The 12,428-nt window shown below is 36.9% G+C and overlaps 1 protein-coding gene across 2 annotated transcripts in view; it reads right to left on the bottom strand.

The window, feature by feature from the left end:
- The window catches only part of PREX2 (phosphatidylinositol-3,4,5-trisphosphate dependent Rac exchange factor 2), a 270,079-nt gene that overhangs the window by 201,624 nt on the left and 56,027 nt on the right, over positions 1–12,428 (bottom strand). Inside the window, exons 1-2 of one of the 2 annotated variants that reach the window (XM_079101558.1) lie at positions 10,228–11,074; positions 1,665–1,736 (exon numbers count right to left, since the gene is read on the bottom strand). In XM_079101558.1, coding sequence (XP_078957684.1) covers positions 1,665–1,721 — 57 coding nt within the window. In that variant the 5' untranslated portion in view covers positions 1,722–1,736; positions 10,228–11,074. Of the gene's footprint in view, positions 1–1,664; positions 1,737–10,227; positions 11,075–12,428 lie in introns of those variants that run through there. The other variant, XM_079101557.1, reaches the window with a different exon arrangement.

Genomic DNA, 12,428 nt, shown 5'->3' with positions numbered 1-12,428 from the left:
AACAAATGGATTAAGTGCAACAGCAAAGAAAGTTGAAAAGAAAAAAAAAGAAGAAAGAAGAAAAACATCACCTTTGCGTTCTCTCTCCCTCTTACAACATGGTAGCCTCAGCGAAAAAATAAGAAGGGAAAGACTATCACCCCAATGGGCTATGAGGGTACAATATTCTCTCTCCAAGTGAAACCTTCAGTGGAGAGCTACCCACATCCAATCCTTTCTCTCACCTTGCTGGCTTAACCCTTACTTTGTCTGAACGTCCCCTGTACTCCCATGCACTCTGGGAACCAGGACCCTACTCTTGGCTCTCAGGACAAAGCCTGAGTCTCCAAATCCAAGCATGATAGTTCCACCTGCTTCCTGGGATGGGCTTCAGATAAAAGTGTAGGCAGGTCTGTGGGCAGGCTTTTGGGGGAAGCATGTCTTTGCTCTTAAGAAGAGTATCCTGGAATGGACAGTCCCTTCCCCTCTAGAAGGTGCTGTGGGTGGAAGTGACAATTGGGACAGCTACAAGATCACTTCACAACCATGGGAGGAGCCAGCTCAGGGACAACACTGATAACCTGGATGAAGAGTGACTTGCAAGAGAAGATCTAGCAACTTCTTGGCCTCCCTGAATCCCTGGGTGGAACCTTTACTTCCATTGGGAGTCCCCAGTGTGTGAGTGAAAGTGTCTTCTAGTTCATTTGAATTATAGGTTGCTTTTTCTTGCAACCAAAAACTCGCTAACTAAAATATTCCCGTGGCAGAAAATTCTGAAATGAGATTTACCAAATTATGTTATGTGGCTGTACAGATATGTAACGACACTATTATGTATAATCATAATGCACGAATAAAAAAAAATAGAAGGTTCAAAAAGAAAGTTACATACTTAAATTATGAGGAAATAGGGTCAGAAGAACCTAAAAAAATCCTTCAAAATTGTTTTCAGTCAAATGAAATAGTAAATTAGCATCAACATCAACGATTTATATAATTTAAACGAATAATCTCTATAGCATAATGAGTGCATTTGCCATCCTTTTCTTCCCAATTTTTTCTTTACTACTGTGGTGTGTGGTGTGTGTGTGTGTGTGTGTGTGTGTGTGTGTGTGTGTGTGTGTGTGTGTGTGTTTCACACTAGGGGTGGAACTCAGGGCCCCGTGCACAATAAGCACGCTCTATCTTTGAGCTCTATCCCCAGTGCCCTTTTCCTGCATTCTAAAAGAAAATATTTACACTTTTGTGTCTGACTTAAACATGTCATGTGCACCACAGTGAACCATCCAAATCTTATTCTTCAGCTATCACAGACAGGAAGTCGCATTCGCCCTTGTCTGCCTTCTTGAATAACCTCTAGCAATCGGCTGACACCTTACTCGACTTCCTCCCTCTTGAAGTCCTTTCTTAGTCTTACTTCCTAGAATTTTTTTTCCTTCCTCTGCAAATGTTTCCAAGATCTTGGTTTAAAAAAAAAAAAAAAATCTATATACCTTATATGCCATTTCTTAACCTCCCTTTATCCAAATCCTAATTACCCTTTTCACATGATTACCAATGCAAATAACTGACACAGGAACTTCGAGTGGAATCGAGGACACACTGAAGGGTCCTGAAGGAGCATCCCACAAGGAATAGTTTATCTACGGGGAACACGTGTTTGGGTGCAGAAATCACCTCCTTACCTTCACTGTTTCCTCCGTTACATTCTTGTCAACTTTTGCTGCAGCGCATTGGTTCATTCTGTGTAAGAAAGCCTGCATGAAACAAGAAAAGAAATTATGAAGAGAATATTAGGTTCATAAAATGACTGGGTGTTGATCAAAATTCACTTCTTTTTTTTTTTTTAATAAGAAACCAAAGCTCGAAATCCAATAGTTGAATAAAACTTTGACTGATGCTGAAAACAGTTTTGTTTTAACATATGAAACCCTTGTGCACTGCTCTCTACCTGGGAATTAAATCCACTTTATGATGTTGAGCAGAGCCAATATGATCAAGTCTACATGAACTAAATTTATCCAACAGGCTTTCAAAGTTATGGAATTAATATTTTGAATCAGGTGTTTCCTAAATTTATGAGCATTGCAAAGTATAAAAAGACCAAAATCTAAAGAAAAACGGCATTTCGGATAAAAAACAAAAGACCCAGGAATTCTAAGGTGACTCCCTTAAAACTGAGAGAATCAGAAATAGATACATACATACACACATCCTTGCCAATAACTATTTTCAGGTTCTAAAGGGAATGAAAGAATTTCCTTTCCTCATTTCTACCCCATACAAACACACTTTCAGGAAGTGAAAATTTAAGTTTCTGGGTTCAAGTCAGAGCTCTTTATTTCCTTGTGGTAGATAAATGAGCACATTAGTATTTCAAAGCTCAAAGTTTTTTTGTTTGTTTGTTGTTTTTTATTTTTATTTATTTATTTATTTATTCTCTTTTAGGTGCTGGGCATTGTACCCAGGGCTTTGCGCATGCTGAGCAAGCACTTTACTGCTGAGGCACATCTCCAGACCTAATCCCAAATTTTTAAATGGGTACTTTTTTTTAAAATCTAGAAATCCTACTTCTAGAAATTTATCCTAAAAAAATTTTCAAAGTGTTTCAAAACATTGATTACAAAAGTAGAAATATTGGAAACTAAAGGCCCACCAATAAGGGAATCATTAAATATATTACACTGTATATACAAATGAGGGGATATTGTGGTTATGACAAAAGTATAATCATAAATGGAATGTGAAGAAAACTACAGGTACACACATATGCATGAAGGTATATAGCATAGACACTCATGAAATATCGTGTGGTAAAAACTATGTATTAAGTAGCACACCTAACATATATGTACATATATGTACATATATACAAATATACATACATCTACACACATGTATGATGTGTCTATTCAGACTGAAAAAAAATAGGTAGCATATACCAAAATGAAAACAATAGTTACCTACATGTGGTAGGAAGGAGACCTTTGTACACTTTATTTCCAGAATATTCAGCATAACTTTAAAAAAAAAAAAAAAAAACTATTGAAAAGAAATCAAATGAGCCCGAAGAACTCACATATAGCATGAGCTTCAACACCGTCTTTGTTCCTGATTCTACCAGTTCATGTTTCAGATTCTATAACTATAGAGACATATCAAAACTAATAGCCCCAGCCAGTATTCCCAACAACTTGGAAGGCTGAGGCGAGAGGATTGAAAGTTCAAGTCTAGTCTCAGCAACTTAGCCAGACCCTATCTCAAAATAAATTTTTTTTAAAAAGGGCTGGGGAGGCAGGTCAGTGGGAAAGTACCCCTAGGTTCAATCTTCAGTACCTACCAAAAACAAAATACAAAAGAACACTAATACCACAACTCTTTAACATCAGCTGAATTAAATAAAATGAATAAGTATTGGGTGTAATCTTCATTTCTATTGAAAATATGTGATACAATCTTTTAACTATTATCTGAACTTATACATAAATGGCCATGGAAAATGATTGAGTTCTATTTTAATTAGTATTATTCTTTTTAATTTTTAATTTTAGTTTTGCTTTTCTTGAATATTTTCCAAATGCTGATACCAAATATTCTCCAGTCCTTTTTATTTAGTCTTAAAATAACATGGATGGTTTACTTGCCTAGTTTACATTTTACATTGACCACACAGTAAACAGGTAACCTCTCATGCAAGTAAAACTGAAACTTCACCTCTGCAATTATAAACCTTTTTTTCATAAACAACTCAGTCACATTTTGAAACCAAAAATTTTAAAGCTACAAAGTAATAAAATTGAGTCAACATATAAGTTAAAAGGGAACATACAAACCAATATGGTACACCATATCTTTATCTGACAATTTTTTTATCTTCTTATCCCCCATGACAGTATGGACTATTTTGTTAAACTATATATAAAAGGAAACCTGGAACATGCTAGCATCTCTGACCAAGCATTTATTTTTCCTAAGGGCTTCATTTTATACAACGGTGAAGGCAGATTTAGATGGTTTACTGGGAATGCAGAATCACGACAACTGTTGACATTTTTTAGAAAATGTTTAAGTCTTTCTTCCTGAAAACAAAAATAAATACATGTTTTCAGAACCATTCTTTAACAACCAGTATCCACAGAGTTCCTTCAGACTCTAGCAATTGGGCATTTAATTTTTATGTAAACCAAGGAAGCACTAGTAACTTAGGCAAAAAAAAAAAAACCCCACAAAGGATTTTATACACTGTTTTCTTCTTTCATTTATTACTGCCAGTCCATAATTTCATTAAAATTAGACCACCTTCATCTTGATACAAGTACATTTGAAAATAAGCCCTGGAAAATAGCTGCTAATGCTAGTGATTCTTAAACTTTACAATTTATGTAAGACTTAGAGAGTGTCTCCTAAATGCAGATTCCTAACCCCAGTCCTGGAAGGCCTGATTCAGCAGATTAGTTTATGACTCAACAATCTGCACTACAAGCAGGATTCCTCAGTAACTTGCGTACTGCTCAAGGGACCACCTTCTGATGGTCAGTCCCTTATGATTATTCTTCCAGACTGAAAAACAAGACCGACTTTGAGGAGCACATAAGTGACTTTTAGTGGGGAAAACAGGTTCACTAATTTCACCTTGACTCTGAATTCAAATAATGGTTATCTCTGTACATCACCTTCATATCCAACCTCATGGAGGTTTTGGTGCCCTGACCAAGGATTGCCTTCCCAACCCCAACCCACAAAAATTACAGCCTGAGCTAAATACACTGGTCATGATCGTCTCTGAAGACTTGAAAAATAGAGACAGGTGGGCTAAATAAGATAGGATGTCACACTTGGAGGAAGTGAAGCTGGCAGGTGCCCCTCAAAGGACAACTCACACGCTCAGTTCTCTAGCATTCCCCTAACAGTGGCACCATACAATGTATTCCGAGGAACCATTCCGGTCATGGGCCACCTTTTCCTACTCTGAGCAGAACTCATTTGCTTTTTACCTTGCCTGTATTGTTTTCCTTTTATCATGTATTTGGTAAAAGTACATGTTAAAATGAATATGCTAATTCAAGATTCAGAACCCTAGAAATGTCACCAATTTGCTACCAAAAGGTCAAAAAAGGAGGAAGAAACTCATTAAGAAAGAAGAGGGAAATGACAGCAATCTCTTTTCTCCTCGTTCGTACATCTGTGCTGCTGCTAGTTCAAAAGTAAGGCAATGCCGACCAAGAATTTCATTCTCAGAATACACTTTTCTTATCATTTCAATGTTCTAAACAGTCTCCCTCATTTTTGTCCTTCCCATTCTTTTCATCAGTCAGGCAATGTTAGTCAGCTTTTCATTGCTATGACCAAAATACCTAGCATTAAAAATAAAAAGAAGCAAAAGTTTATTTCAGCTCATGGTTTCAGAGATTTCTGTCTATTGTTCTGGGCCTAAGGTGAGGCGGAACATCATGCGGGAAGATTATGGTGGAGGAAAGGTGCTCAGCTCAGACAGCCAACAACAGAGAGAAAGGAAAGAAGAGAGAATGGGGGAGAAGGGGCCAGGGACAAGATATAGTCCCCAAGGGGACACCCCCAGTGACCTACTTCCCCCAACCACTACAGTTTCCACTACCTCCCAGTAGTCCATTCAGTTATCAATGAATTAATGCATAGATGAGGTCAGTGCCCTCATAATCCAATCATTTACCAAAGCACCACCTCTGAACATTGCTGCATTCAACACAGGAGTCTTTGGGAAACACTTCACATCCAAACCATAAGAGGCACACATCACAGATCACTCTCAAAATTCTCACAGATTTTAATAGTTTACATTTTTGATTCTAGACATACAAGGCCAATATGAATTTCATAACATCATATAGGTACTAATCCTTATTTTTCCCATAAGTATTCTACATTCAGAATCATCTTACCAATACCCTGTCATCTAAGAAATATTTAATATGAATAGAGATGAGAACATTTTATATGCAATGGCAAAAAGGGAAAATTTCAAGAGGGGCTGCACTGTTGTAGGGAAAAAAAAGTATATTCATTTTATGAAAGTAAACTTAAAGTATACTTTCCTTTTATCTTTTGAATTTAGGATATTATCACATCACAAGTATTTGAAAGATCAGCTTTTGTTTTGTTTTCCTGAGAGAAAACAAAGTCTTAATAAATGAAAAAGCTTGCCAGTGAATTTGCCTTAATCATATGGTGCCATTTTACTGGAATGGTGAAGACAGAAACAGGAGAAGGGATGAGATAATCAGAGTTGGCAGTGGCTAGGTCGAGTCTGAGATGCCTGCTGGACAGCCGTATGGAGATCCCCAGTAGAGGATTAGCTGTACCAACCTGAGCAGTTCTGTGGGGAGATCATGGCTGAAGGTAAAGAGCACGAACACAAAACCCAGGGAAAAGAGGAAGAAGAAGGGACAACAACCCCTGTCCACTGGAGAAAGTGTGTAGATGAAAAACAAAACGGACCCCAGGACAGAATCTTTGGGCAGAAGAATTCAAGGCAGAAGAAATGAAGCCAAAGAAGGGTAAGAACAGGCTTCCAGTAAGCTAGATGCAAAACCAGGACAGCATGTTATCACAAAAGCTAGGAAAAGAGAGGACTTTGACAGAAAAAGAGAGGGCTTTAAGAACAAGGCAGTGGTCAACCGCTCAACAGTGTGAGAAATCCAGTGAAACAAAGCAGATACAGGAATTGACAACTTGAAGACTGTTTAATATATTAGAAATCGAATGTGAGGAATTTTTAAATTATTAATAAATGCATTTATTTATAAATTTAAGGTTAATAATAAAAATTCCAATGAAAAGTATATTAAGATATTTGCAAATTTCTTAGTGCCTAGTTGAATAGAAAACAGCTGAATTCTCATGTATGCTACAATTTTATTTGTTGTGATATGTAGTTTTGATAGAACTATATGAAGAAAATGCAACCTAATGCAGAAAATAGTAGAAAAAGCAAACAGTATGTTCCTTGCTATAACTTATTCAGGTTAATTGTGGGTATTATTCCTTTATGCAAAACCAAAACTCAATACATGGTTGTTTCTTAAAAGTTAGTAGTAGCATAGGGTTGGAAATCATATCAGTTAACTTTTCACATAGTTACATTAAAATCCATTGGTCTATCTTGCATTTTGAAGGGATATTTCACCCATGTGTGATCTTTTTTCAGTATTGGTTCACGGAGAATTATAGCTATCTTCCAACTATTGTCATATTTTGTTAAATACTAAAATAAACACATCGCATTTATTAATATCAGTAGTTGGCTTATCAGAAAAGTCATTAAGTATTAGAAAACTGTCAAGTTCACAGAGACAGACACAAATTTTCTAAAATTCAAAATTCACTTATGAGCTTGAATTCTGTTATCATCAACTAAAAGTATCAGTTGTTTTCCTTGAAGTGACAGAATCACTTCATTTTTTTGAGCACATGTCTGCCAGATTACCCAAATACTCTGAAACAGTAACCATAGTTTGTCCTGCAAACTATGATTTCAAGTAAATATGATGTTCCATAGCAACTCAAGCCATCATGCAGTTCTTTTCCTGGAGACCATCATAATACTTGGGTACGCAGCAGAAGTGCTTAAGGGATACACAGGATATTAAAAACGAAGTGCTGGCTAATTTGCTGCAGTAACTGAGGATTTTCTGGACCTATCTGTTGTAGCAATGCAGGAAGCAGGGAAGGATTTTGTTTAATAATTTGTCTCTCTGCTGAAACTGAGGCTGATTCCGTAAAACTTCAAGGGGATGCCCTTGAACTTGCTGTTGTAGCCAACACCATTTTATTCAGATGTTAAGTGAACCAGCTCAAGAAGCTGGGGGTCAAGAAGGAGGAGGAGGTGGAAGTGGCAGTGGAGGAACTGCAGAAGCTTGAAGTGGGCATATGAACTACATTCAAGTAACACCTCAGGAAAAAGAAGTTATAGAAAGGTTAAAGGCATTAGGATTTCCTGAAGGACTTGTGACACAAGCATATTTTGCTTGTGAGAAGAATGAGAATTTGATTGCCAATTTTCTTCTACAGCAGAACATTGATGACGACTGAAGGGAACTTTTTGCATCTCATACTTCACACCAGTGCATTACACTAACTGTTCACTGGAATGTCTGCGATGACTTGGGCTCATATCCACAGTACTTAGTATATGGTAGTAGATTGCTAAGGTGGGGAGGGAGGGATCTTGATTATTGTGCAGGGATAAATACAGTGCCTGTCTGCTTCCATTAGCAGATGCTGCAAATCCAAACACTGTGTAAAATATTATACAACCAAAAATCAGCTTTTGCAGGTCTTTATTTCTTCTCTGAAACAGTAGGTACCTTTTCCTGGATTTCACTCTTTTTACTGTACTAAACCCAGAAATTTAGTGTAATGCCCTGCTTTATATTTCTTTGACCTAATATTGATTTCTGAAAGAATCTTTGCTACCTAGAATTTAGTTTCTGTTTCATGACAACACAGGATAATGCTTTTTAAAATTGAAAAAAATTTTGGGGCAACTGTAAACAGAAATGCCAAATTATTAATGGTTATTGTTGCTGCTTCACATAAAGTATAAAATTAATGTGTAAGGAAGCCCATTCTTTCATCTTAAATACTTGGTTTGGGCGAGGGAAGAGGGGGAACTTTTTCTTAAATTGAAAATAATTACTGCTATTTTAAAATTTCTTAATCATTGAATGAGAGAGCTTTCAAACATAATTTGAGAAGTTATACAAGTATAGGCAGAGTTATTTTCCTGTTTACATTTTGTTTGTTTGTTTGGGGGGAAAATTAGGAGGTGTCTAATGACTGTTTACTTGTTATATTGCAGTAAACAATTTAAAACCACCCCCCCCCAAAAAAAAAAAATACCAAAAACAAAGTCCTCTACAGTCAAGGTTTAATAAAATTCATCTTTACAATTCTATCAAGAATATTAAGCTCCCCGTACCCGCTGTGAGTGAGTGACAGTGAAGTCCACAGTGGCTACTTTGAGTACAGTTCCGTGCCACTGTTTTGACTCATACTGAAGCATGAGCATTTTATGCACCATTGCCTTTGCACCATCAGTGCAAATGTCAGCATAATAAAAAAAGCAAGTCTCCAGTACTGCTATGAAAATAGTTTTGACCTTGTATGTCTCCTGAAAGGTTGTCACGAAACTCCAAATGTCCGCAGACCACGCCTTGGGAAACACTGGCCTAGGCATATGGGACAAACCAATAAACAAAATAGTCAAAAGTCCCTGCTTATATCCTGCGGGGGGAAAGTCAGACGATACATAATAAATAAAACAAATAGTAAATTTTCTGGTATTTTAGAAGGTAATAAGGTTAGGCCTGGCACAGTGGCATGTGCCTGTGATCCCAGCTACTCAGGAGGCTGAAGGAGGAAGATTTCAAGTTCAAGGTCAGCCTGGGCAACTACAGAGCCTTACCTAAAGAAATTTAAACAATATGGACGTAGCTCAGTGGTAAAGCACCTGCCTAGTGTATGTGAGGAAAAAAAAAAGTTATGCTAAAACTGAGCAATAACTTTACCGTAATAACTTTAAAAACAAAATATTTGAAAAACCTTATAGTAATTCCATTTCCTATGCTCAAGATTCATCATAATAAATGTGTACCACTCAATGCTACTATTTAACAACTTTTCTCCATGGTACATCCCAGGCATCACTTCTCACACAGGTCAACTTCGTTTCCTCTCCTTCCTTCCCTTCTAGGTCTCTCCTAGTCTGGCACCTGCTGTATACCTAAGACTCAGTGTGAGGGGAAGCCCTAGGCCCCCATCTCCATTTCCTGATTACTGCCCCCCCAAAAAGGATACTAGTATTCCTCAATCTCATTTTTGGCAGTAGAGTAACAAAAATCGTAAACTCAGGAAAATGACCAACTCAGGATAGTTTTATTATTATCTTACCATCATGGCCCTGGTCTAGGGTTTTAGACCTCCTATTATTAACTTCTAGCCTCTATTCTTGTCTCCCTAAAACCTGGTTTTCTCTATGCAACTGCCAATGGCCATTTTTAAAAATGAAAATCTGCCTTACACTCCAGCACAAAATCTTCAAAGGGTCCATTCCCACAAAAAAATAATGCAGATACCTTGCCCAGGCCCACAAGGCCTTAGTCTTAGTCCATTCAAGCTGCTATAACAATATGCCTTAACCTGGGTAATTTGTAAACAATAGAAGTTTGTTACCCCTGTTCTAGAGGTTGGGCATGCCAAAAATTAATTTACCTAGTATATTGTCTTCCTGAATACTCATAAGCAACTTGGAATACAGGATATCACATCATATTATTTTCCATCACCATGGGGCAGCACTTCTGGATCCTGACACCACTGACTTTTGGAGCTGAGTAATTTTTTTGTTGTGTGGACTGCCCTGTGCACTCTAGGATGGTGAGTAGTGTCTTTCCTATTCAGACACACAGAACAGTAGTCATAAAATTATGTTGGTTTGCACATCTGCTCCCCACCAGACCACAGGTCCCTACAGGACATAAGCAGCACCTCTTTTCATCTCTCCAAGTCATTGGTTTATCCTTCAACTGTCATGACAATGCTCCATCCATACAAAACTGCAAAAATGTATGGAATAATAACTCACTTTTTAGTAGTTCACTAGCATAAAACACCCTCAAGGGCATTCACCACTTTACAAGCCATGGAAAGAACACACTTGGGTTACTCAAATAAATGCCCACAAAGGACTGCAGGCCAAACTCCCAGGGAAAGACTCTGTCAACACTTCTTTATTGTGATTCACAGCTAAAGGGACTTGTGTCACTGTTACTTTTAACATATGCTCGATTTCCCACTAAAAGATTTTTTAATTCTTTTCAGATCAACCAAACTTCATTCATCTCAGCAGCTAGGTAAAGATAATTTTTTATCTTATCATTTAAAAATTTTTAAAACTTCCGTCGGCCAGGATTTGAAGATGATTAAAGATAATTAAAACATTTTTAGTATACTCACTTTGACCTCAATAAGCCAAAGAACAAATATAATAAAATTATGTTCTTCAGAGGTTTTCAGGAAAAAAGTTCATCATCTGTCCACATATGATGGGTTTATTCTGTATAAGATACAAGGTTTTAAAGATGTTTAATAAATGACTGAGAAAGTCAATAGTGAAGCTGGAGAAAATGAAAAAGAAATCAAAAACATTACAGACTTAGAGCTAAGCATAAGATTATTAAAAGTCAAAGGGAAAATGGGGAAACATTTTGAGATGCCTATAGTAAAATACTACAAAAATGCGAACTTTTCTTAGGTGAGATTTTTGTTATTGTTCCTGGTTTTATTTAACTTTTGCTTTTTTTAATTTGTTTTTATTTTCTGCTTATTCAATTCCTACAAATTCATCTCACAACTGAACCTGTAAAAATATTATTTTAATATGATGTTTAACTTCCCATTGCCCTAAAACAACAAACTTGTCTACTGTAGAGGTCAAAAACAATGGAGGTATTTTTTAGCATAGCACAATGCAGTTAAAACATTGATTCAATTGCTACCATTAAAAGGTGGGGGGGAAAGCATTCACGCAGAGTCAATAATAACAGCCTCTCTTCAAACACCTGGAGAAACCCAGCACCAGGCTTATCTATATTCCTCAATGGTAGCAGGCTAGAGCTAAGGGGGCTGCATGTTCACTTCGGTTTGCCACAGCCACCACTATTCCCTATTAAACTCTACGCCAAAGTCGAATGTTAATGCTATGCAATTCCACATTAATATTATTTTTTTCTTCATGCAAAGCCTGCTTTGCTCATTTTTGTGACTTAGAAATCTCTGTAGTCACCATCTTGAGGTTTTTGCTAAGGTTCTTTGGATCTTACAAATTTTAAGTACTGATCATTCCAAAGTTCTAAGTTTTTAAATGGCACTTAACCTTAAATGTTTAAAAGTCCTCCCATGATGAGAAGGAAGAAATTAAAAACTCAAAAATAACCTACAAAAATGGTGCCTATTTTACTTAACTCGAGTCTTCCAAAGAATCTAATATTAGGTGAGATGTTAACCCTCAGAAGATGCTTGCTAAAGCCAGCTCTGACAGTCATGTATTTAGCTAGTTTTCACAAGGATTCAAACAACTTCTTGTTCTTTGTTTTAAACTATGCTTTTAATGAGGCAACTTGCTGGCAACAAACTTTGTTTAGCATAGTCATTCCAAGTGTCATTTGATTCATGAAGATCCTGTGTTCCCTTGTATTGTTTGGGGTGATTAACGTCTTTCCAGAATGGTCATGGATACACCAAAATCTAGGGAGAATTCAATTAAAGAAAGTACAGAAGACTGGAAAGTGAATAGTGTTTACAGTGAGCTCTTTGGAAGCTCTTTAAAATCAACTCTCCACCTTCTCCCCCAACACACCTGAAAATATTCAGCCAACACATACACAAACACAGATGTCTCCTGGGGGTGGCAT

This window comes from Sciurus vulgaris (assembly GCF_902686455.1).
Source record: "Sciurus vulgaris genome assembly, chromosome: 1".
NCBI classification, from domain to species: Eukaryota; Metazoa; Chordata; class Mammalia; order Rodentia; family Sciuridae; genus Sciurus; species Sciurus vulgaris.
Note: the sequence above shows the minus strand (reverse complement) of the source record. Positions and strands in the feature narration are given on the sequence as shown.